The following is a 25,566-nucleotide window of genomic DNA, read 5'->3' as shown; positions in this document are numbered from 1 at the left end:
TCCAAGAGTGTAAGGCACCTGGGAGGGTGTTTTCTTCCAGGCTTTTAGAAAGAATGGAGTGGATTTCAATACCTCTGCATAGATTGGAAAATTGATCAGGTTGTCTTCATCCTGACACCCTACCGCTAACATAAGTGAGAAGCCCAGGAGTTGCTTCATGGCATCTCAGCAGCTGCAAGGCCAGAAACTGTATTTGATGAAAGGATAAACCTCTGCATTTGGGGATTTTTGCGCTTTCCAGCCACGTCTCATCCATCCTGCACACTCTGCCCTCTGAGGGTGTTTTGGCTGGTTTTGTGTGTCAATCTGACACAAGTCAGAGTAATCAGAGAGGAAGGATTCTCAGCTGAAGAAATGCCTCCATGAGATCCAGCTGTAGGGCATTTTCTCAATTAGTGAGCAATGGGGAGGGCCCAGCCCATGGTGGGTGGTGCCATCCCTGGCTGGTGGTCCTGGGTTTTATAAGAAAGCCGACTGACCAAGCCATGGGGAGCAAGCCAGTGAGCAGCACCCCTCCATGGCCTCTGCACAGCTCCTGCCTCTGGGTTCCTGCTCTACTTGAGTGCCTGTACTGACTTCTTCCAATGAAGTGTAAGCCAAATAAACCCTTTCCTCCCCAACTTGCTTTTAGGTCATGGTGTTTCCTCACAGTAATCAAAATCCTGACTAAGACAGAGGGGGGCTGGAAGCAGTCCCCAAGGACTACAGAGCAAGCACAGAACTCTCCAGATGTCAAACTCCCTGGCCTGCACAGCTTTCTCTCCCCACCCTCAAGACATGTAACCCTGGGTTGGGATGGGGGAAGGACTCCAGGGGGGGAGAGGGGCCGTGAGAGCTGCCCTGGGAACCAATGGCTGGGCGCCCAAACAAGGGCTGTGCCCTGAAAGAGCAAAGCGTTTACTCCCCTGGGCTCACAGCTTGCCTTTTCAGAGTCTTCAAATACGGCTTTGTCCTGCGAGGCTGAAACTTTCTAGTTTTCTTGGGAAAAGAGCTCTAGAGGGCCCGGAAGGGGGGTTAATCGGCCAGGTACTTGCCAACAAGCATGAGAACCCAGGCCCAAGCTCCCACGGCCCTGTGAAAGTTGAAAACAGCATTGCACGTCTTTAATCTCAGTGCTGGGGGTCTCGGGCACATTGGCCTGCCAGTCTAAGGTAGTCACTGTGCCCCAGGTCACCGTAAGAGCCTGTCTCAGAAAAAAATCAGTCACAGAGCAACTGAGGAAGGTATGTGACAAGGACTTCTAACCTTTACATGCATGTGCACACATGTGCATGCCTTCTCTCTCTCTCTCTCTCTTTCTCACACACAAAATCAACCCATATCAGAAGAAGTAAATCATAACTCTCTAGCAATCACAGACTGTCTGGCCTCCTGTTGTGAGACAGCACCAACTACTTCTGTATAGCTGAATATTTAGGTTAGGAGAATAGTGCTAGCAAACGTGTGTGAGCTGGCACTGTTCTTAGTACTTCCAAGTATCCTAATCACATTGAGTGATTAGAACAATATCCTCATCAGCAGCCCAGGAGCCGTCATCATCTTCTGGACACGTGAGGAGAGTAAGAAAAAACTGGCTGAATTTCTTACTCACAGTCTCCCAGGTAATATCTGACAGTCACAGCTCAAATCCTGTAAATGTTTTCTCTTTTTCTATCCTGCTCTCCTTCCTTCCTTTTCCTTTTCATCTTCTTTCCTCGGTGTTTTATTTTTGAGCCTTTTTTATTAATCCATAAAGCTGCATATATTCAGTGCATACAGTTTAAAGAGCTTGGAGCTAAGTGTACACTCGTGAGGTCAGCACTATTATCAATGCATAAACCTATCCAGTGCCTCCCAATTGCCTTCCACTCATCTAATCTCTATTATTACTGTTGTATTTTGGGATAAGCATACCGAACGTATAATCTCTTTATGACAATATGATGTTAACAGGGAGGTATTGAAAGAAATAAGCCAGGCATGGAAGGAATAATTCTACATAGATAGTGAATGTAAAACAGCCAAACTCATAGAAGCAGAGGATGGAATAATAATAGCCAGAGACTGTGGGGAGCAGAAAGTAGTAAGTCCTGGGAGTAGTAAGTCAACACCAGGAGATAAATGCTACTTGGTTTCCCACTCACAGTGAACATTTGACCAACCAACCTCTGTGCTTAGTGGATATGGAAACACCCTGGCCAGCTCTGGCTTACATAGTAGCACATCCTTCTACAGAGCTCTAGAAAGCTGAAGATAGTCCTCTCCTTTAGGTTTCTACACTATAACACCCTGCAGCTCCTCTCTATAAAACAAGCCACCTGGCAGACTACCTATTCATACCCCAGCAGTTGCTAAGCCCCAAAACTACACAGCTGTCCATGAAAGCAGAGATGTGCTCCCCAGCTCAGGAAGCAACAGCTCCCCAGACACACCACATCTTCCTTTGTCTCAGCCCGTGAGGCCTCTGCCAATGGACCCACGCCTTTAGTGGAGCAGTGTGCAAGAACGGACTGTGATGCTTTCAAATGACTCCAACGTTTAGGACTCCACCTTCCAAATTGGTGGGAGGGTCAGTGTTTGCTGCTGTAGAATCCAACATGGTGTTGCTCTCAGCATGTCACCTTACCTGATCTTGGACCATGGCACTGCCAAAAGCCCAGATGGCAGCAAACACAAAATAGAGTTCGTACATTTCCTTGGGGCAGTCTGCAGGGATGTCCTCCTTGGTCAGGAGGCTCTCAAGGAGGTAGCACAGCAGCTGGATCATGCTCTGCTCTGGGACTGGGATAATCTTCTTAAATCTGCAGAGAGATAGGGAGCCGGAGAGAGAGGGAGAAGGAGAGGGAGGGGGAGAGAGAAAGAGAGAGGGAGGGAGGAAAGAGAGGAAAGAGGGGAGAGAGGAAGAAAGAGGGAAGGAAAGGAGAGAGGGAAGAGGAGAGGGAGAGAGGGAGAGAGATGGAGAAAGATAGAGAAAAAGAGAGGGAGGGAGAGAGAGACTCCATGAGCATTCTACTTTTGAGGTGCAACTAAGCCATGGAAGCCCATTGGTTTCAGAGAGCTCCTGGTCTTTCATGTTCCTTGGGAGCACTGAAGACCATGTTCAGTATCCATAGATTCTCTTGGGTCAGTTTCCTTTTAGAAAAATGTAAGCACAGAGTCTTATGAGAGAAGATTTCCTATCTGCCCTTTGATTCCCTCTTTTCCTTTATTCTCTGTTGTTTGCATTGAGATTTCATTCACAGTATTTGGAGAGTGCAGGCCAGATAAAAACGAGCCAGTGTTCATGTTGTGACCCATCCTGCAATTCCCTCAAAGCCTCAAAGAACAACTAAATGCTAGGGATATAGCTTAGTGATGGAGAACTTGCCTGGTGTCCAAGGTCCTGGGTCAATCTCCAGCACCACATGTACATGTGTGCATATATACATGCATGCACACATACTCAGAGGGTCACTTTCTCTCTCTCTCTCTCACACACACGCACACACCTCTGTCCCTCAGCTTGGACTGACAGTTTACATATGTAAACACGTACCCAGCCCACATGGCATTCCGCCGTGAGATGCTGTCCTCCTAGGCTGTGGGAGGCCGAGTCACTGCCGTCCAGTGTTATCAGATGACCAACACTATCAATGGCCACCTTAAAAGTCATTTACCTCCCTTGGGGCTCTGAGTTGCCCTGCATCTGCTTTCTACAGTTTTGCTGTTGTTGAGCGCAGCTGCTCCTAGTCTGTCTGTAGTCCTTATGACTGTGTGGACTATAGCAGACATAACTTCCATGAATAATGAGGAAGCCAATCCTTTATGAGCCATCCATCATTTGTTCAATACACAGCTGTGACAGAATAATAAAATGGTATTATCTCTGGCCCCATACTGGATAAGGCACCAGAATAAGAGATACCAGCTGCCTTTCCCACTCCAAACAGAGGTTCCAGACAATCCAGGTGGGACCAACCTGCAAACTCTGACTTCTGGACTTCTTAGTGGTATGAGGATCAAAGAGAGATTGTAGCAAGAACCTTAGTTTTCAGCACACACCATACCTCCCATAGGAAAGCAAGGGTGTGTCTCAAGGGAAAAGCAGGGAACAGACTTCAGTTGGATTACTCTGAGCTGGGAATTCTGGTGCCTGAGAAACCCAAGTGGCTCATGGGTCTGAGAGCAGAGTGCAGAGAGGTTCCTTGCGGAGGTATCAGGAGCTCCAGCTTGCCAAAGCAAAGGAGAGGAAAGGACTTTCTGGAATCCAGTGAGATCCACGTGCATGTGGAATTGTTTGCAGGCTACGGGTTGCCTTGCAGGATTTTGTGTGATCGGTGGATAAAAGAGTGGGACATATCACTGTCAAGGATTCTAGATGGGAGAACCTAGCAATGCAGAGGGCCACAAGGAGCTCCCACATCTCCCAAAGAAAGGAGTTTGAGATTTTTCTATAGTTACAGTAGCTTGGATACAGTTTCAGCCAAGTGACACCCTCCTTCTTACCCTTTGTGCTCTTCTCTTTGAGCTCTGAGGGACAAGATACTTCTGAGGAAGAGAAAGAAGAGGGGAAGAACACTGCCATTCCTCATAAAAAGACTCTTAGATAGGATTAATACTTTCATAAAAATTAGTATACAAAATCATTATCCATACTAGGGCCAAGAACCTGTGGCTAGATAGGTCATAGGTGCCAAGGGGAAACCTATTCTGCTAGGTGGACACAGTGGTCAAACGAATCCCATGACTTGTGGCTGTACCCATAAATTAGTGTGTCTCTCAGTCCTCACCAGAGACACTCCTTGTAGTAGATCTCGATTAACACAGAGACTCAGGACTGTTTAACATGAAAGAATAAGAGACTGGAGTGTTGAGCAACGGACTGCAAGTCTATACTTCTCCCTAAAGGACTAAGGGACCATAGGGGAGGAGTGGGTAGAAAGATTTTGAGAGCCACAGATAGTAGAGGGCTATAAGAAAAGGAAACAGTGTTTTCTAGACATGTGGGGCAGTTACATGTCTGAAGTGAAAATAACTGACCACATGCACAAGACTGAGCTTGGGTCAGCCAAAATCTCAGCATGGAGGAAGAGAGGTGGAAACGAGTCCTAAGCCTAGATGAGGAGCAGTTGGAATTTGATGGTTGGGATAGGGGAAAGTCAGTCTTTGTTAAAGCATGTAACTCATGGTGGGCTGAAGACTCTCCAGGGCGGGCCTCCCACTCAAGAGTATTTGGGCAACACAAATTGACTTGATGCTTTTTTTTTTCCTAAAGAGAGAAAACGAGAAGTTGGGTAGGAAGGGAGTCTGGGTGGGGAGACAAGTGAGTCTGGGAGGCGTTTGGGAGGGAGAAGTAAATAAGACTGAAATATATTATGTGAAATTCTCAAATAAGAATAAAATACCACTAAAGTCAGTGTCCTCCTTAAATACCCATAACCAACGTGGAAAGAATTGGAAAACAATTGCATTCACAATTGCTTCACAAATAAACTTTGACACAACATAAGGAAGTGAAAGACCTCTATAATGAAAACTTAAAATAAATAGAAAACAGACTGAACAGGAACTTAGAAGCTGTAAAGATTGCCCGTGCTTAGGGATGGAAAGTTGTGAACATGTTACAAAAGCAATCTACATACTCAGTGCAATAGCTATAAAAATTTCAAACGACATCTACCACAGAACAAAAAAATAAGTTCATATCAAAACACAGAATGCCATGGATATCCAGAGCATGACAGTGCCTTTATGTGACATAGCAGCATGCATAATGAGTATATGCAATAAAACAAAACATTATTAACTTGTGTTATTATTACACAGGGTCCCAGCAGAAACTAAAAGAAGAGGAGCCAGCTGTTGTATAGCAGTTTCCTTGGAGATTGAAACACTCTATCCTGCAGGAAAGCTCTTCAAAATAGAAGATAAACAACCGAAATCCTTTCAGGAAGGGATTGATCAGATTGATCAGATTCAATAGGTCCCTCCCTCTTCAATGGCATATAAACAAAAAAGACTGCCAAGAGTTACTCTCAAGCAAGCCAAGCTGCAAAGAAGGCTCTGAGACCAGACTAGCTGCTTGGAAGAAACAGAAATGAGTCTAACTACCTGGAAAAGGTTTAGATCAACTGAATCACTTGGAAGGGACACTCACCAACCTGTTACACTGCCTGAAGGCTATGCTCCAGGTTCCCAGATTTTTCCAGCTGTCACCCATGCTGGGATGGGCTTTGGTGATGCAGCTCTCTTTGAGCCATTCCTGCTCCTGTGAGCAATCTCACACTCATATTCCTGTAAGTAACCCCAATAAAACTCAGTTTTAACAGGTTGGACACTGGTGGTATCTGTACGTTGGTCTCTTATGGGCTCCCCGTCTGTCTCCCCAGGAAAAACTCCAGCCCAGATTGCTAACACCTCTCCCCTCTTTGGTACTTTAGCTGCATATGGAGCTTGCTCACTTGAGAGACTGTGTTGCCACTTCAAGAGTCCACTTCCAAAGATACAAAGGATGTGTGGCCCAGAGCCTCCAGAAGTCGAAAGCTTTTCAAAGGCTTCAGAGGTGGAAAACAATTATGCACCCCCACATGTAGAAACTACATCAAAATCAGCATTTGGTTAAATATCTAAAATGCTCCATTATCTCAACGAGGTGACTACAGCTCCATTGCTAGTTGTTCAGAATACAGTGTTCATGTGGGTAGATCTGGTTTTCAGAGTGGGGTTGGAGTAGGGCAGATAGAGTAAGTGTCTGGGTCCCCAGTGACTTCGCTGCCTGTTGGAATTCTCCCTCCCCACGGCCTCTGTCTTTGTGAACAATCAGAATTACAAAAGGGTTTGCCAGGCCAGCGACTAAGAAACTAGACATTGAGTGTTGGGCCTTAGCAATAACTCTGATGGCTGTTCTTGTCCAAATTATGGTGATGCGTCCCAGGGTCTCAGAATAACGCATCAAATGGAGCATAAAATACACATACTGGCCAACAAATTATGAGTGAATGAGAGAGAAGTAGGTTTAAGTCTGAGAGCTTCTCTGTTGACCCAAGTACTATTCTTGCTACACTAGCTCTCTGCTTAGTCAAACATAATAATTAGCCTTTTATTTAGGTGACAGGTGGTGCTATAGTTTGAATCTTGAGGACCTCCTAACACCAACGTGTTAATAGCTTGGTCTCCATTTTCATGCAATTGGGAGGGGGTGAAGCCTTTAAGAGAAGGGGAGTAGTGGGGTCTTTAGGTTGATGCGGATATGATTTGGCAAAGATACGGCAATATAATTTTTTCCTTCTTTCTTTCCTTGTGAGATGAATGCTTTGGCTTTGACACATGCACACCCTCAAAACAGGGTCAACTGATAATGGACTAATGCTGCAGATCTTGAGCCAAGACAAATCTTTCTTCTTTGTGAATTAATTATCTAGAGTGTTTGTTTCTCTTTTGCAGAGGTAGAAACCTGACTAAGGCAGGTAAAAGCATGCTCACTGAATCTAGTGTTGGCAGGATTGGTCAAGTAACATATCACATTTGATCCCATATTATCTCACACAGTCAGGAGCAGTAAGTAGGTCTCATACCCTTGAAAAGTGTATCCTTTACCCCTGGTCCAGTTGGAACATCAGCTGTCTGCTCTGAGAACGAAAGGCTCTGAGCCTCAGGACTGCTGCCAGCTATTAAAGACAGTTGCCTCCTTTAGACATAACCACATAGCTCTTAGAAAGGGCACTTTAAACCATGCCCCCTTCCCGCACTGTGGTCCCGTCTGGTTGACAACAGACATCCTGTGTCTCCCTCTGGCAGCTGCTGAGTCTGCAGGGCTCTGGTTCTGAGGACAGGACAGAACATCAGCAGGGCTTCAGCTGTGAGTCAGCAGGTTCTTTATGGTTGTGTTGATCCACTGATGGACTTTCTTCCTGTTTCTTGGCCTACCTGGTTCTGAGGGTGTCCAAGCAGGTAGGAAGGTATTTGTCAAACAAGATGGTCAGGTTGGCTCTCTCAGTCTGGACCTCCCTCTGATCAATCCAGCTGCTCACTGGAGGGTTCCATCCCAGGTCTGCAGGGCTTATGTACAGGATCCCTAAGTGCACAGGGAATATGGGTGAGTGAGCATTACTTAACCGTATCTACATGTCAGTAGAGTCTTCTCCTCAGGAAGTAGGCTTCTCCATTTCAAAATGTGTACACGACTGAACATAGAGCTGGGTCCTCGCCAAGGTCAGAGAAGCACAAGGATTCGCAGCTGAAGGCAGTGCCAGCTAACGGACGAAGGGAGGGTAGGGCAGGAAAAGAACCCGGGGCCACATCTAGAAAGGAGGAAAGAAAGCTGGGATTGGCCAGCAGTGATTGTCAGCACGTGGGAATGCATAGTGAATGAAATGAAAGTCCCCTAAGGGTATGTCCATGTCTTAATTGCTGGACACTCTCAATTTGGCATTATTTTCCAGAGGCCTTTAACTGAGTTAAAGATCTTGAGAGGAGATTGTCATGGATTATCTAGATGGGCCATTTGCCAGTATCATTACGAGAGAGAGAGAGACAGTAAATCCACGTGAAGAAGAGACTAGACAGGTCCATAGGCTGAGGGCAGCCTAAGATTGGAGATACAGGGGATATTGCTCCCAAGAGCCTGTAGCACAGCCTTGCTGGCCTTCATTTTGGACGTCTGACTTATGGAGACACGGACAAATGTGCTTCTGCTGTTTCAAAACCTACCAAGTGTATTTAACATGTTCCACCTGTCAGAGCTACCCTGGGAGATGAGCAGAGAGGAGAGGCAGCCAGCCCCCCAGTCTCACTGAGGCCATTTAGGGAACATGTGCTGCTGTGTCTGAGATCATAAAGTTTCTCATGTTTGTTATTCATGCTCATATTATTTTGTGAGTGCTTTGAGTGGTGTTGGTGAGATATCAATGATATGTAAGGCACCACACATTTAATAAACACTCATTTAATGTACACATTTAATGAATCCATCTGTGATGGCGGCCATCAATACACCCATCCCATCAAAGGATCTCCATGGTTCTTATGCTCTGTTCTGTTTTTCAGTGAAAACCTAGCAACCATGGCATCTTACCCTCATCTTGATCATATCATCGGAGAGGCACCTTTTGTGCCCTAGTCTCTGCTAATCAGTTGAGTGGGCAGAGACAGGAAAGTGGCAGCCGTCACTTGCCACTGGAGTTAATGAGAACTGGTGATGCTTACTTGTCTCCATTGACAAGGCTAGACCTGGCCTAAATGTTAACCAGTTCAAGGTATTCCCATGCAGCAGACTGTTGCCCAGATCAGAGGCTATTTCCCCATCCACAGACACAGCATCTTTTCTGAAGGTACAAAGTCACATGGCCTGGCCCTCATGGTGCCTGTTTGCCTTTGTAGGCATGGCTTAAGAGCTGAGAACTTGGCCAGAGTTTTGGAGGGTCAGGTTCGTAGTTCCTGTCTGGAGCTTCCTTCAGCACATGCGAAAGCAAACATATACACATAAGCACCTGCCTCAACTGGGCAACATGACACGAAGGCTCAGTCATACCTGCTCTGGAGACGGTTGCTGGCGTGGCTGTTCGCAGATGGCTGATCTCGAAAAGGAGTCGCATTGTGGGATTAAGGGGAATCCTCTCATTGCTTGCTAGGGTCAGTACCTAGAAACCACAGGACAAGGAATCACTTAGGACAGAGCTGTGATGCTGTCATGGTTCGAGGCATGAAACGGCCCATAGGCTCATGGAAACACTTTGTCCTCAGCTGGCGGAGCTGTTGGAGGTTGTGGAACCCTTGGGGTCTGACTGGTAGAGGTGGGTCACTGGTGGCAGGCCTGTGAAGCTTACAGTGGGGTGCTATTTCCAGTCCTTTGCTCTGCATCCCATCAGCCAAGATAGGAAGAGCCGTCTCCATGTATTTGCATCTTCCCACCATGATGAAACTGAGGGAAGTTGGTTCTTTCTCCATTAAGTGTCTTCTTTCAGCACCGACTGTTCTTCCAGAGGTCCTGAGTTGAATTCCCAGCAACCACATGGTGGCTCACAGCCATCTATAATGAAATCTAGTGCCCTCTTCTGGCATGCATGTATACATGCAGACAGAGCATTGTATATGTAATAAATAAATTTAAAAAAAAAAGGGATGGGGAAGGTCACTTTATACTGATCAAAGGAAAATTCCACCAAGAAGATATCACAGTTCTGAACATCTATACCCCAAATACAATGGCACCCACATTTGTAAAAGAAACATTAATAAAACTTAAGCCACACATAGACCCCAACACAATAGGGGACAGGTCAACAAAACAGAAATTAACAAAGAAACAATAACTCTAACAGATGTCGTGAATCAAACGGACCCAACGGACATCTACAGAACCTTTTACCCAAACAGAAAAGAATTTACTCACAGGGAAAAAATGGGGAGCTAATAAGATGCATTGGTAGCTAGTGGGGTTTGGTGGGTTCTTGTCAGGTGGAGACATGGCTACGTTATGCTTTGAGGGTGTTCCCCAAACGCATAAGGAGTAGAATGACGAGGCCCTGAGGCCTCCACCCCTATACAGGGATTATTGCTGACCACAAAAGGGTTTGCATCTGAATTCCACCCTTTGATTTCTCTTGTCCTTCTCCCTCTGCCATGGGATTACACAGCCAGAGAGCCTCCATTGGATATGGCCCCTTGATCTTAGACTTGCTGGCCCTAGAACTGTGAGCCAAATAAATGTCCCATCCAGTCTCTAGCATTCTGGCACAGAAGCATAAAACATGGACAGGACTGATCCTCACACTCCTCCACAATGCGCAGGCCTTACTATGTAGCCCAGGCTGGCCTCCAGCTCACTGTATAGACCAAGGTGCCTTAAATTCAAGAACCTCCAGCTTCTGCTTCTTGAGTGCTGGGGTTACAAGTGTGTACCATTACACCCATGAATCTTCTCCAGCAATTCTTTCCCTTCATTGCTTTGTACCCCCCCTTTCATCCTTGTATCCCAGTGAATCTGGAAAAGTGCTCTTTAAACACTTCAAATTGATGTTGATGACTTGAATGAACCAGACCAGAAAAAGGAAGGACTTCTGTGTTATATTTCTGCTCTTTCTTTCAAGTGGCTCCGCTGGGAAACTGTGCGTTTATTCTAATGCTTCTGTGAATGCTGGAGCCATCTGAACATTTCCAATCTGGACATGCTTTCTAAATGGCACAGAAGCAGCCACCAGCATAATCGCCATTTTATGGAGACACAGTCTCCACTGTAAGAAATAGCATTTATTCTCCGGAGATAGGCATTTATCATCCCGGAGGGTGTTTGACAGACTCGGGGATGTTTCTGATATTTAGTTTCCTTATTTATTAAAGGGAAATGAATTATGAAAAAACGATTTGAATAGATGACCAAGGTTCTTCTCAGCTCTAAATAGTAAATCAATCCACAGACAGGAGATTCTAGGGGTGGGCATTGGTAAGGACTCTTAAGCAGGTATGAGTGGGGACAGGTAAGTCCTACGGTGAAGACACTAGTAAGGGCTGCTTATGCTAGGCTGGGCGTCACGTGGAATCAGGATATCCAGGTATATTGTCACATTGGAAATCTGACTTCCTAAATGAACATTGCATGGAGCCGGCCCCTCTCCCCATGAACATGGATGACACGGGGCACCCCACCATGATACCTTGTTATCATCCATGACAGTGTTCAGAGACTCAATCCACATAGGGTCTATATCGCCATCTAGTAAGATCCATTTGGGCCCATCATGGGAGATGTTGGCAAGGTCCCTCATGACGGAGGAGAACAGCCCTGTAAGGAATCACGGAGAGCTTCTTTCCCATTCCAAAACTGACCCTCTTTCTCTAGCCTCTCTGCGCTGGCTACAGCTCAGGGGGTACAGACAGGTTGGAGCCAGCTTTGCAGTTCTTGCTCTACCTGGAGCTTGATGCACATCTCCAAGGCTGTGTACGAGACTAATGTCGGAACATCAGTAAGAAGAGGTAGTATCAGTTCTTGACAGTTCAGATTTAGAATCATTTCAGCAAGTGACTGCCTCACAAGAGAATCACACTGGGGTTTTCTGCACTTCATGATCACAGTCTTAGCAAATGTTCATAGTTGGCTTTGGGAGGCAAATTCCTTTTTTCTCAGTCATTACCTGGGAATCTCTGTACAAATTTGGGTAGGATTTTTTTTTCTTAACCATTTATTCATTTTATAGCCCGATGGTAGCCCCCTCTCTCATCTCCTCCTGGTCCCACGCTTCCTCCCTCTTCCTCCTACTCCCTTCCCCTAATCCACTGAAAGGGAGAGTCCTTCTCCCCTGTCATCTGACCCTAGCTTATCAAGTCTCATCAAGACAGCCTGGATCCTCTTCCTCTGTGGCCTGGCAAGGTTGTAATGCTAGGGGGAAGTGATCAAAAAGCAGGCAACCGAGTTCATGACAGAGGCAGCCCCTGCTCCTCTTACTCAGAGACCCACAAGTAGACTGAGCTGCCTATCAGCTGCATCTGTACTAAACCCTCCTAATAAACAAGAGGGTCCATCTTTTAAAAAAGATTTATTCACATATTGTTTTATGCCAATACTAGAATTATATAGCTTTAAAAACATATTTCTTTGGACAAAATGGCCATGAGTATTTCAGTTTTTGCTGTTGATTTGAATGGGATTTTCTCTTTTTGTGTTTTCACTTTTTTGCTGGCTATTGCTAGCAGAGGGAAAAAGCTACCAGTTTTTATATATTTTATGTTCAATTAGCCTTAATAATTTATCTCATTAATTTCAGTAATGTCTTCCGGATTTTTCTTATGGTAAAGTTGCAGAATTTAAAATAAAAACACTTTTCCTTCTTTTTCTCTAATTTATGCCACATGCTCCATTTTCCCTGCCTTATTGTGTTCTCTAAGCCACCAGAGCAGGGCTGAATAATAATGTTGACAAGAAGCTTCCCTGACTTGTTCCCCTTCTTAATGGAGAGGATTTATGCATAACTATTCAGAGAGGGTCGATTTTCCTTAAAGCTCTAGGTATGTTTAAGTACAAAGGTCTTTATCAAACTGTGTCCTCCCCCCCAAACAGATCCCATTTTACTTTACTTAAATTTTTCTGCTAGAAGTAGTTATTGAACTTTTATTATTTATTTATCAATCACATTTTCTCTTTTAATTTGTCAATGCTTTTTGTAACTGTTTTATAAAAACAATTGTCTGGCCTGTACTCCAAGAGTGTATTATACCCGATACTCAACTATTCTTTTAGACTGTTGGATTCTATTTATTGTTATTTATTGTTATTGTTTTTGCATCTACAGCAATAGGATCATGATTTTCCTTTGACTCTACATAAAAGCATGTATTGAAATTATTCTGGATCTACAAAATGATTTCTGAGCCCCCTTTTGATGGTTTGAAATAGTTTTTGTCTCTACTACCTGTACATTGTCATTAGTTTATAAAGTTCCTTGCTCTGGAATGACTGTTGCTAATTTACATTTTGCTAGGGGTCATTTATTTCAGATACCATGCCACCTGCTCAGACTTTCTGTTTAAATGTTAAATATCTACTGCTGTATAGTCATTTTATGAAAAATTACTTGAGTGTGTTCATACATGTGCAGATGTGTGTGGAGAACACAGGAGAGCCTCAGATGCTCTCCTGAGGAGCTCTCCACTTACTTTTCCTTGAGACAAGGTCCCTCACTGGCCTGGAGCTAATTAGGTAGGCTAGGTCAGGTGACTAGTGAGGCCCAGGGCACTCTCCCCCTGTGCAACTCTGCAGTTACAGGCATGTACCACAGCCAGGCTTTTTAAAGTGTGGGTGCTGACGATGTAGCTCAGGTCGTGGTGTTCACAGGCCAAGAACTTTAATAATTGAGCCGTTTCTCCAGGCCTGTTCTGTCTCTTTGCGTACATGCACACACACATACACACATGCACATACAATATATATGTTTCCCCACCAAGGATGCTCACAATAAACATTGATGTTCACAAGGAACCAATAGTCAGTGTTATGTGCTCTATGTTTGTTTCAGTTTGTCGGTTTGTTTCCGTCTGCCCGATTTCAGACTTTATCTTCATTAGTTTCATTTCCCTCAGGTTTGGTTTAATTGCTTAATATGGATACCAACTTCCTTTATTTCTAGTTTACTTTCTTGATAGAGTTTAATGTCATTATAGGCTTTGGATCTGCGATTTCAAAAGATTTTATGAATTCCGTGTGAACCATCCTGTTCACTGCCTCTTTGATGGGTTTCACTTTGATTTTCCTTCTGATTTAGGTACAGAGAACATTTCTTGATTTTCAGGTAGGAAACTGTTTGGAGTTATTTTCGTGCTAGTTAATTCAAATTCTCTTGCATTATCAGAGAATATGCCCCATAACATGAGACTCTGGAATTTAATACATCTTTCTCTGAAGCCAACTGAGTTTTAAACTTTTGAAACTATTCCACAAATCAAGCAATAAAAAATTTTCTATTTATGGAATGCAAAGTTTAATAACTACATACCATTTTGAGTTCAATTATATACAACACACACACACACACACACACACACACACACACACATATATATATAAATGAGGATTCTCCTGTGTGTACTCTTTCTGTTCTCTCTATTGGAACAATATGATCTTGAAAAGGGGTTTAGAAAAAAAATAGTACACTACATTTTTAGCAAATGCTAAAAATTTCTAAAAGCCACACTTTTAGAAATTTCCACTTGCTTTGAAATTGTTCTATTTGCTGAGCACCAATTCTTGATTACTATATTGTCTCTGCCAGTTTTCCCAAACATAATGTAAAAATTAAATATAGTTTTAATTAAAGTTACAGCAAAGTTTAAAATGTTGAATTATAATATCAAGCTCTAATTTAATGTGGAAGAAACAAGTGCCTGAGGGTAGCCAAGAAAATTACAAAAGAGTTGTGAGGGGCAACGCGCCCCATCAGATTGTAAAATATGCTTCGAAATGATTGGGCTGACACAAATGGAAACTATTTTAGGAACAGGAAAATATGAGAGTAGGACACACTGGAGACCCTGCAGTCAGTGCTCAGCATGTATAGGGCTTAAGACATGACAAGCTGAAGTTTAGGCTCAGATGGAAAGAATAGTTTATTTAATAAACAGTACTGGCATAATCAGTTGCCCATCTGGAAGGAAATAAAGCTGATTTTTTTTTCTATACTGCCTCATACTAAGCTCCCAAATAAGTTCCAGATGGGTTAAAAATGTTAATGTAGAAGAATCCTTATTGACCAAATTTATGATTTTATATCTGCAGCTGAAAATCAGACAGAGTTATAAATGAACAGGAATCCCAGCTGCTAAAAGAGACACATAATTTCCTTTTAAAAATGCACGGTAAGATGCAGCATGAAGTTCTATAGACACAAGAGAGGAGACAGCATCAGCAACACAGTAACATCAGAGACAGTCATCTTTGGGGCTTATGTACTTAAGCTTACACACGGATACAAAGTAACAAAGGGAAGCAAAACACAGGAGGCAGAGCACTAATAGCAATAAGAAGGAAAGCATCATGAACAGGGAAAGAAAACTCAGAGATGCAGCTCATTAACTTCCCTTGTTCTGGGCCTCTGGCTAAAACTCCTAAACTTAAGAAGTTCAGACAGTTTGTCTCTGAGGAAATCAGATGCTGAACCATTAGGAGAGGCTGACATCTCCTCTCCCAGACCACAGGGTTTGTGGGTTCAGAGTCCTCTGCATCATGATGGAAGGCAACAGGAGCCTACAAGTCCTTCTGGGGTAGAGAGGTCATCTCATGCAACCCCAGGCCCTAGGTCCAGACTGTTTTATAACAGGCATCCTTTCCATCACTGCTAGAGCAGTGCCTGTAGTGGACAGAGCCCCTCTATGGGAGGCTGGCGGGTACCACTTTTTGAGAATGAGCCATAAGCTTCTCTTCCTTACATAACCCTTCACTCCATATGAGGCAATGCAGCCATTCTGGGGGTCCTTTGAGGACCCTTACAAAAGGGGGCTAGAAGAGTTCTTTGAGGAGGGACATATGGAAAGCTAGGGTCCTCCTCCCAGCCCAAAGTGGCTTCCTCCTTTCTAATGTTCCTCTAATCTTCTTGTGTGGTCCCCACAACCAGCTCAGCATCCTCTTCTCTGCAGCTCACCTCTTGCCCTTTGAGCCCGACAGGGAACTGACTCTATGGATAGAAAGGTCTTTTTCTTGGAGCATCTCATTCTTACCATCCTTCCATTCTCGAGTAGCTGGATTGATGATGCCGAAGAGTTCATCGTTTGTGACAGCTTTGGGGTTGAGGTCAGTCCATACAGGGCGACGTCTCATGAGCTGATAGGTCTTGTGTAAAGACCTCAGGACCTGTGACTTGCCAGTGCCGGCATCACCCACCACGAACACAGAGTGCCTCACAGCTAGCAGCTCCTCCAGCTGGATCACCTGGGAGGAAGGAAAGCCACTGGGACAGGTCATCATGCACAGCTGCGTGCTTTTCTGTGAGCAAGGCTGGTGTGTGAAGTGAGGCTGGAGGTCAGCAATGGGAGAGTGTTTAATCACGAGCATGGTGGGGTCTAAAATGCGGGAGCATCACAGTTCTCACTCACCCGTGTGGGGATCAGTGGTCAACCAAGTCCTAAGACGGTACCAGATGAGGGGCATTCCGATTGCCACTATGGTCTGAAGGGGAAGAACGTCATGTTGGAAAACCACAGCACGAAGTGAAAAGTAATGCATCTACAAAGTGTTGTGGGAATCACTGATCTTGAGGACAAGAACAGGGAAAGCTCTTCAGAGAAGAGAGCATCTGGAACCAGGACCTACAGGTGAATAGGCGTTTGTCCAGAGGATGCACAGGAAAGATAATTTGGGAGACATGGGGGCAGGAGGATGGCAGCATAAACAAAGGTTTGTGGTATGATGTAGAGTGTGGCATGGTTGGCTGGGTGGTTTGGGGATGATGGAGACAGAGAGCACCATTAGAGGCAGTGGTAGCATCTGTGCAGACAGTCACTAAATCAATGCTCAAAAGGACAAACAGACTTGACTTCTTTTGCCCCTTCAGTGGCTACATACAGCATTGGAGATGAAGTCCCCAATCCCTAGACAGGCTTAAAAATCCCTTTGGCAGTCTGGCCCAAACCAGACTCCATTCTCATTTCTCATCCCTAATATGCACATTTCCACCCAACAATGGCATGCATGCATCTTCTTACAGGTGCCCGTCCTGTATCCTGGCACTTGACAACGCTGTAGTAGCTAGTTTTCAGTCTCACTCTTTGTCAGCTCACCAAAGGAAGCCAGGACTGTGAGCAGTGCTAAGACAACTTGGGGACATGCTATCACACAGGACTAGGGTTTCTTGTGGGACCCTGGCTCATTCTCATGAGAAGACAGTTGTAAGAGACTCCTGAACTCTGCCATACCCAGCCCTCTTCAGCTTTGTAAAGAGATGTGGTTGCTTGTTTGGAAATTCATTTCTGCCACTGCTGCTCACCCCAAACCAGCCCTCACCAGGGCTGAGTCAATGTAGGTGTTATACCCTTGAACTTTAAAGTCTTAAAATCAGGGCAGGCCATGTCTTTCCAGGCTCCCTGGGGTCTGGTCAGGGAATCTAGCATCTGAATGCCTACCATGTTCTTCAACTTTTTTCCTTCTAGTGTCTTGTCTTTCTTTTTGTCAGATGTTTGGCACTCCACTTTCTCCTTTTTTCCCCCCTCTCCTTTTCCATGATCACTTCTGATAAGATGGAGACTCTGCTAAAGGTTCTTAGAGCAGGAGACAACATTCCCTCCCTACTTCACATTTGCGTTTCCACTTCAGCTTCAAAAAAAACAATTTCCCCCAAACTGTCTCATGGAGCCCTTGTCACATGCTGGGGTTCCTGCTGTTGCCTGTGTCACCTCCGTATTTCCTGGACTTAGCACTTTGTTGACCCCTTTTTGCCTTCCTTCACTTCAAAAGTCAGTCAATCCATTGAACTTTGAAGGCAGGAGTTAGGAAGGGGAATGGATCGACTGGCTGCAAAGGGCAGGTCATGCTTTCCTTTCTTCTCTAAAATGAAATTCTAGCAATAAAACACACACCTTATTGCAATGGGAAGGGCATGTGCCCTTACATGAAGTGGTCCTTACACAATTGGGGCTTAGCCTCTACCAATGGGCATTCTGCGTGTTGGAAATTCCTCCTGGAAGATCTTTGCTGTGCTTACCTTTCTGGAATACATGTTCTCCCCTATAAATGGCCTGTACTGTCTGGTAAAGGCTCACTCTTCCCCCAGGGAAGTGCCTCTGTACTACCCACCTCAGGTTGTTTGGGGGTCAAATGTGAGACAGAATGTGAAACCCATGTGGGAACTCTAAAGCGATGGTCGTGTGTCTCTCACACCTATGACAGGAAGAATAATCTGTGTCTTCGTATTTGGACACCTACACAGTTCTTTGTGGCAGTTCTTGTCTGCTACCATCTGAGCCTGTTCCCATGCAATGCAGTCATTTCTAGCATTTCTGCTTCATACACACCCCGGGACTGTTACATTACGAACACTCACACGTGAAAATAATGTACTCACAGAAAACCAGGATTGGTGTGTGCTGTGAGGAATGGAGAAAAGTTTGTCCTCCAAGCCCTAAAAAACTGAGCAGTGAATCCCATCCCTAATGCAATCCCACAGTTCATTTCTATGCATTTAAAAAAAAGAAAAACAAAAACCCAAACTTTGCCTCATTGTCAGTCTGCACTTTGCAGGTTTAAACCGGGCATTGGGCTTCCTCATTGGAGTTGCAGGACCTGTTCTGTGGGTAACTATTTGAACATCAGTTAAAGATCAGACCCAGATGGAACTTTCCTCTCACTAAGCCACTGTTTGAGTGTGAGGGAGACAGTTTCCCAGGCCTAAATTGACCTTAAAGACACCAGAAAGCTGTACTGCAGTAAAGTTTCAGCTTTTCCTCTTAAGGTCTTCAGCACTAAATGGTTCACTTTCTGCTGATGCAAACGGCAGGCAGGGGTCTCCCTTTTCCTCTTGTCTTCTCCACTATCATTGCACATTGTGGTCTCCCAGTAAGGAACTACCAAGTAAACTGAGTTGTTCCCAACTGGATAAGTATCTGTACAGCTAAAATTCCACTGGAGTGAAGAATAACTCGTGGTCTAAGAGGAGAATTCAGGGGCAGAGGAGGCTCGTCAGGGAAAGCCTCATGTACCTTAAGCACAAAGTTGTCCTCAGCCTGGAGCTTAAGCTCCAAGATTGCTTTCCGAACCACAGCTTCAAAGTTCAGGTCCCTTCTCCGGGGGACATCCAGAGCAGGGAAGAGGTCACCGATCAGTCCCATGAACACCGGCATGTCATCTGTCACAATCTTGGGGATATTGAAGTCTCTCAGGGAGCGCATCAGGACTTGGTCCTCTGGCCGGTCAGGGTCTCCTCGTTTCAGGGATCCTGCTACCACGAGGACGGACTTGATGGCCCGCAATCCCCAGTCATAGTGATCCTGGTGGAAGACAGCGCAGAGAGGCCAGAGCTGCTTGGGCATGGAGCATCATATGGGCATAATATGCTCAGGCTACACGGCCACCCACGGAACACGCTACACGTCACTACGGAAGCTGGGGCAGAGGGTGGGCGAAGAGGTCCCTGAACGCTCGCTCTGTTCCCAGTCTGGCATTGCTTTGTGTTTTCCTAGCTATGATAACAAAGCAGACAGAACACTCAAGGGGAAAGGGCTCTGGGGGATGAACGAGAACCATCGATTTTCAAATCCATGTGGTTGTTCCTAACCTATTCAGAGGGTGGGAGGGCTGTCGAGGAGAGCTCACTTAGCTGTTAGAGGAGGTGCCGGCTGCCCTTGAGTGTTTGCTTGGAGGCCCTCCGGACTTATTGAAAATAGTTTTGAAAAAGAATAGTTCCTTAGGCTGGGGGCCTAGTTAACGGCAGAAATCTTGTCTACCATATGCAAGCTCCTAGGTTTTATTCCCAACACTAGAAAAAAACAAAACAAAACCAAACAAAAATCAACTGTGAGCGCTCCACAGTATCACCTGTGCTAATAGTAGATTCTGAGGCAAATGGACCATAAAAAATGACACCAGGGCTCCACAGAGTGGTAAGGGGAGAAAGTGGTTCAGAATACAGAGTTTGAACTCATATAGGTCTGGGTTCAAGTCCCTGTGCTTGGCTTCATACCAGATTGGTACATAATTAGAGCTGTGATAAATTCTACAAAGAAAAAAAATCCTCATGTGCAGTGAAGACACAAGACACAGCGGCTGCCCCCGGGGGTGGGGGTTGTGGACCAGAGACAGTCTCCTGAAGGAAAGGCACTAAAGAATACAGCAAGAACTGGAGACCAGTCAGGGAGCAGCACCGCCAAGGTCTGGGAAAGCAGGTTTCTATAGGCTCAGGGTGAGACGATAGTCTATCTTAGGAAACTCCATGGCGATTCGGGCAGATAGAAAGCAGCACAAGAGCCCTGAGCATCAGCCACTGAGGAAGGCAGAGCACAGAGTACCTACCGCCTTCAGCAGAGGGACCAGAAGTTTGTCTTGATGCTAAGATCAGGGAGGAACATTTGAAAGCAATTGTTTTAGTTTAGCTGGTATCTCAGGGATGGGCTGAGGAAGCTGAATCGCCAACAGCTAAAGTATTCTAGATGCAGGTGTTTAGCAGAGAGACGTGGGTAGAGCAGCGGTGAGCGGGGTGGGGGGATGGGGGGGAAGCATGGGTGTTCCAGCCGGTGCCAGTTAGTATTCTGCCGTAAACACGTAAGTAAACACGATGAGCAGAAGCAGCTTGGGAGAAAGGTTTATTTTAGCTTACAGATTACAATTCATCCCCGAGAGAAGCCAAGAGGGGCACTCAAGGGAGGGTCCTGAGGCAGAAACCACCAAGATAGAGCAGGAAGAACAGCTTTGAGTGTGCTGAGAGGAGGTGCTGGTTTGACACAGGGAGGATGGGGGGGTACACACTTGGCAATATGCACTTGGGACAGGATGATGAGCACGGAAGTGAGGGGCCTGAGAGTCGGTGGTGATAGAACCTACACAGAGGACACGGTGAAAAAGCATGGATTTCTCTCTCCTACACCAGGGCTGACAGAGTCCGTGGCAGTGCAGGTGGTCAGAGTGGGATGACCCCAAAGCAGGTGTAAAACAGCCCGGGGAAGGGTGGTGTTTTGTTTGTTTGTTTGTTTGTTTTGGTTGTTCTTGACACCCAGCAATTCTCCATGGGGAGGACTGACTTTGCAGGCACTGGATAAGTTTTGGTTACGGTCTGGTTCCTGGGTCTGCCTTCGGTGGAAGGAATTTTAAAATCACACCACTCAGGACAAGCACAGAGCTGTTATCCTAAGACGCTCCTAGCACCCAGCCCATCTCATGTCCCTTCAGGAAGAGATCATCCCCTCCAGGGATTTTCACTTGCCACTGCCGTGTTTCTCGTGTCTGAGAAAGACTGTTAAGAACTCTATTTAAAAGCAGGCAACAGACTCTAAGTCAGAGACAGCCCCTGCTCCACCTGCTAGGGAACTGTTGGTTACATGTGTCAGGGGCCTAGCCTAGGTCCAGTCTATGCATGCTCTTTGGTTGGTGCTTCCATTCCTATGAGCGCCCATGGGACCAAGAAGACTTTGTTGGTCTTCTTGTGGAATTCTTGTCCCATAAGGTCCTTCTATCTTTCTATCTCACTTTGCCCAAGACTCTTCAAGCTCTGCCTCATGTTTGGCTGTGGGTCTCAGCATCTGCCCCTAGCTCGGCTGCCTTGTCTGGCCTCAGCCGAAGAGGATGTGCTTAGTCCTGATGAAACTTGATGTTCCTGGGTGGGTTAGTACTTCTCTGAGGAGAAGGGGAGAAGAGAAGAGGGTGGGACCAGGAGGAGAGGAGGGAGAGGGCTGAGTTTGGGATGTAAAGTGAATAAATAATTAAATTTAATTTAAAAAAGAGTTCTATTTAAAAATAACTCAGTGCTCAAAGACTTTGAAAGAGTGCTGAGTTGAGAACTAAACACAAACTTTTATCTTATAGGTACTTGGAGCCTTTATCATGGCATATCAGTGCAGACATCCGTAAGAAAGCTCTCGGTGTAGAGTTGAGCCACAGCACGGTGCTGGGCCATCAGCCTCCGTAGAGATCTCACCTGTTTGGAGAGAAGTTCTTTACACAGCTGGTAAAGGGTGATGAACTTCCTGGCCAACACACGGGCTTCAATGAATCCTTCCGCCACCAGCATAATCTCACAGATCAGCTCAAAGTCTGGAACCACCATGGCACAGGGCCTGCAGGCAGGAAGAAAGGCAGAGAAACTGAGTTGAAGGGGAGACTGCAGGCAAGAAATGCTTGCTGCGATCACACAGAGAGCTTTCTTCGAGGGCAAAATCTCACAGAAGGACCTTTGTAATCTCTTCATCTCACGCTTTGAAATCCGAGCTGAGTTGGCGAAGGATGAAGGGAGTGACCCTCCTACACAGAGTAGTGGGTAGGATTAGCAGGAGGGGGCAGAGTCGGGCTACAGCCCAGGTCTTGTATCTTGAGGTCAGTTTCCTCATACAAAGCAAGGATTAACCACAGCAAGCTGTCTGAAATAGGCTGGGAGCTCAGATCAGAGGATGGAGCCTCTCCCTGGGTGTCTGCTGGGATCAGAGCTTTCTTGGCTCCATCTCCTCAAGGTCGGGATGTCCTCCAGATAGCCATGGCTTATTTTGTACTTATTTGTATAAGATTTATTTAAGTTTCCAATGCTAAGGGCCAGGTAGGACCAATTAGCACCATCTTGACACAAGGCAGCATATAAAGGAACACAGAAGATCAGAGACTTTCATCTCTAGGTAAGAGTTTACTGTGGTTTTCCTCTCTCTGGCAATAGTGATATATATATATATATACATATATATATAATATATATTTTACTTTTAAATGACTTGTTAAAGCTATTAATCTATTTGGTATGTTATGGGAAGTTACCATTGTTTAATTGCGCGCGTGTGCGTGTGTATGTGTGTGCGTGTGTGTGTATGTGTGTGTGTGTATGTTCTGAACACGTATGTGGAGACCAGAAGTCAAGCTTGCATACGGCGCCTCAGAAACCACACCCCCATTCAGACAGTGCATCTTGCCTCTCACTGATTCCGGCATTGCTGGCTGGCCAGCACACCCCAGGGAGATACCTGCGTTCTTCTCCCCAGCACTGGAATGACGGACGCCACACCCAGCTTTTAAGAAGTAGACCAGACTCACAACCGTGTGTCTGCAAACCAAGCACTTTACTGGCTGAGCTGCCTCCCCAGCCAGTTACACCTTCTTCACTGCATTTTCCCTGTGTTGATGACCATCACTTTTCAAATAACTCAAGTACATGTTGTCCTTTGAAATGTTTTATCCTGCAGTCAGAACCGGAGGAGCCACCAAATGTTTAGATCCTCAAAATTATTTGGCAGTCCGAACATGTGGACATCAATGAAATTTAATGTGGCTGTGTGAAATCATGCGCAGAAGGAAGATTAGCGAGTGGCATGGGAAAATATTAATTAAGAAAAGCAATATATTAAACAATATGGTCGGTTCCCAGCTTTGAAAAATAAACGCTGACACAGTATGGGAAGAAAAATGCCTAGAGGTTTACAGGAATGGCCCTAGGTAGGAGGACTGGGCTGGCAGGAGCCCAGGTTCTAGGCTCAAACCCCAGGTCTGCTGGTTACTAACCAGGGAATCCATCTGTTTTCTCCCACTGCTAATAGTACCTATGCTACAGGGCCTTTGTGAGAATTTAGTGTAAAATAGATGTTCATCTGAATATCTTAAAAATCTCTCAGGGCTAGAGAGATGGGTCTGTGCTTAATATGGTTTGGTAGTCTGCTAGAGGATCTGGGTTTCGCTTCAAGCTCTCACGTGGCCACTAACAACCACCTGTAACTCTAGTGCCAGAAGATACAATGTCCTTTTCTGTCCTCCATGAGTATCGGGATACACGTGGAACCATATATACACACACACAAGAGATCCACACACCTCAAATGAAAAGAAATAACTCAAAAATATTGTCTTTCCTTCCCATCTTTCCTCTGTGAATATATTATAGACTGAATGTATGTGTCTCCCTGAATTGTTATGGAAACACATGATGTGACTGGATTGGGATGTAGAGGTCATGAGAACGAGGCCTCAGGAATAGGATGAGGTCAGAGAGCAAGCTTGCCGGTTCCCTGACACAGTCATGAGGTGACTGTAAGGAGACAGTTGTCTGAGTCCAGCCATCTCAGGGACAACCTCTCCATCTTGCTGGCAGGGTCTAACTAAGTTTGTGCTCCCAGGCCCAGGAACCAACTCCTATCCTGATTGGTGAGAAGATGTAAGAATAACTTGGACAGATGTTTATGATTTGCAAGCATCAATGCTCTGTGATGTTCTGGCTCATTAATGTAGTTCAGCTCCCGAGTCTGTTCTGTGGCCCTGACCAGTTAGGAGCATCTTGATTATAATAAACTTTTGTCACCTGCATCGACCTGGTGTTTGGGTTATGCTGGTTTTAAATGGACCTGTAACTGTGACCATGCCTTACAACCTGAAAGTGAGCCATCTCAGAACTTGCCCATCTCAGCCTCTGAGACCTTGCGCTTCTGGCTTCAAGCACCCTGAGAAGCGTCTGCTGTTTAGGTCGGCTAGTCTAGAGCAGTTTGTTATTGCTGATGGTCTAGACTAAGATTACTTTAAATTGAAGAGGAAAACATGAGGAATAAGTTCTACATGGGTGATGAACTTGCCTGTATCATTGTCACATTCGCCTTATTTAACAGCCTGAGTACACAAGCAGCCAGCAGTGTGATGTTCTGTGGCAGTGAGTACGGCCTGCTAATGTTTCAATGGTTTTTGTTTCAAGTAGGGATTTCTTGGGTGAGGACACCCCCACATTGGTGTGACACAGAGAATTGCTACAACAGGAGTAAGAGAGAGGCTGAGCCAGATGTGTGGTGACACATAGCCACAATCCCAGCACTCAGGAGGCTGAAGCAAACAGATCACAGGTCCCAGGCCAGCCTGGACTACACAGTGGGAACCTGTTTTAAAGTAAGCAAACAAACAAATAAAAATCTCAAGATCTGGGAGACACTTGGCAGCCTCACTGGCCACCATAATGTTGACTCCACCTCCCCTGGAGAGGGCACTGTCCCCCAGCTGGCAAGCGAGACAAACAGTATTGTTACACTTCTCTCTCTCCTGGAAAAAAAGTTTATAAACAGAAGCTCTGAAAGCAGGAAACGTCCTTCAGCCTTCTCTTTGTTGGGCCAACTTTACTTGTCTGAAAAAGAGAATGCAAACTCTAGCTTGTGCTAGGAAAGACGTTTGTGTTTTCTTATCAAAATTAAAAAACATTGCCATATGCACGGGTGGCAAGGGTGAAATAAAAGAGGTGTCTCTATGCATCTTTACCAGGATGTAATTCGACACTGAGCTTTTTAGAAAGTAATTTGGCAATGTGTATCAAAAGCCTTAAAAATGTTCCTGCTCGTTAACTCCATAATTCTACTCTGGGAAGCTAGCCAAACAAAATAATCATGCATACAGAAAAAAAGATTTATATACAGAAAATGTACATTACAGAATTATGTATAAATTTATTTTAAATGCTAGAAACACTCCTAATATTCAGC

At 45.2% G+C, this 25,566-nt stretch overlaps 1 protein-coding gene across 1 annotated transcript in view; it reads right to left on the bottom strand.

Annotated features, from left to right (window-relative positions):
* The window catches only part of Dnah9 (dynein axonemal heavy chain 9), a 311,392-nt gene that overhangs the window by 167,087 nt on the left and 118,739 nt on the right, over positions 1-25,566 (bottom strand). The window contains exons 30-36 of the mRNA XM_060363494.1: positions 22,059-22,197; positions 19,132-19,419; positions 16,159-16,369; positions 11,610-11,737; positions 9,488-9,596; positions 7,885-8,032; positions 2,606-2,780 (exon numbers count right to left, since the gene is read on the bottom strand). Of these exons, the coding sequence (XP_060219477.1) occupies positions 2,606-2,780; positions 7,885-8,032; positions 9,488-9,596; positions 11,610-11,737; positions 16,159-16,369; positions 19,132-19,419; positions 22,059-22,197 (1,198 nt within the window). The remainder of the gene's footprint in view (positions 1-2,605; positions 2,781-7,884; positions 8,033-9,487; positions 9,597-11,609; positions 11,738-16,158; positions 16,370-19,131; positions 19,420-22,058; positions 22,198-25,566) is intronic.

The sequence above is a fragment of the Meriones unguiculatus genome, chromosome 11 (assembly GCF_030254825.1).
Source record: "Meriones unguiculatus strain TT.TT164.6M chromosome 11, Bangor_MerUng_6.1, whole genome shotgun sequence".
Classification (NCBI taxonomy): Eukaryota; Metazoa; Chordata; class Mammalia; order Rodentia; family Muridae; genus Meriones; species Meriones unguiculatus.
The sequence above is the reverse complement of the archived record's forward strand: the minus strand, read 5'-3'. Positions and strand labels throughout refer to the sequence as shown.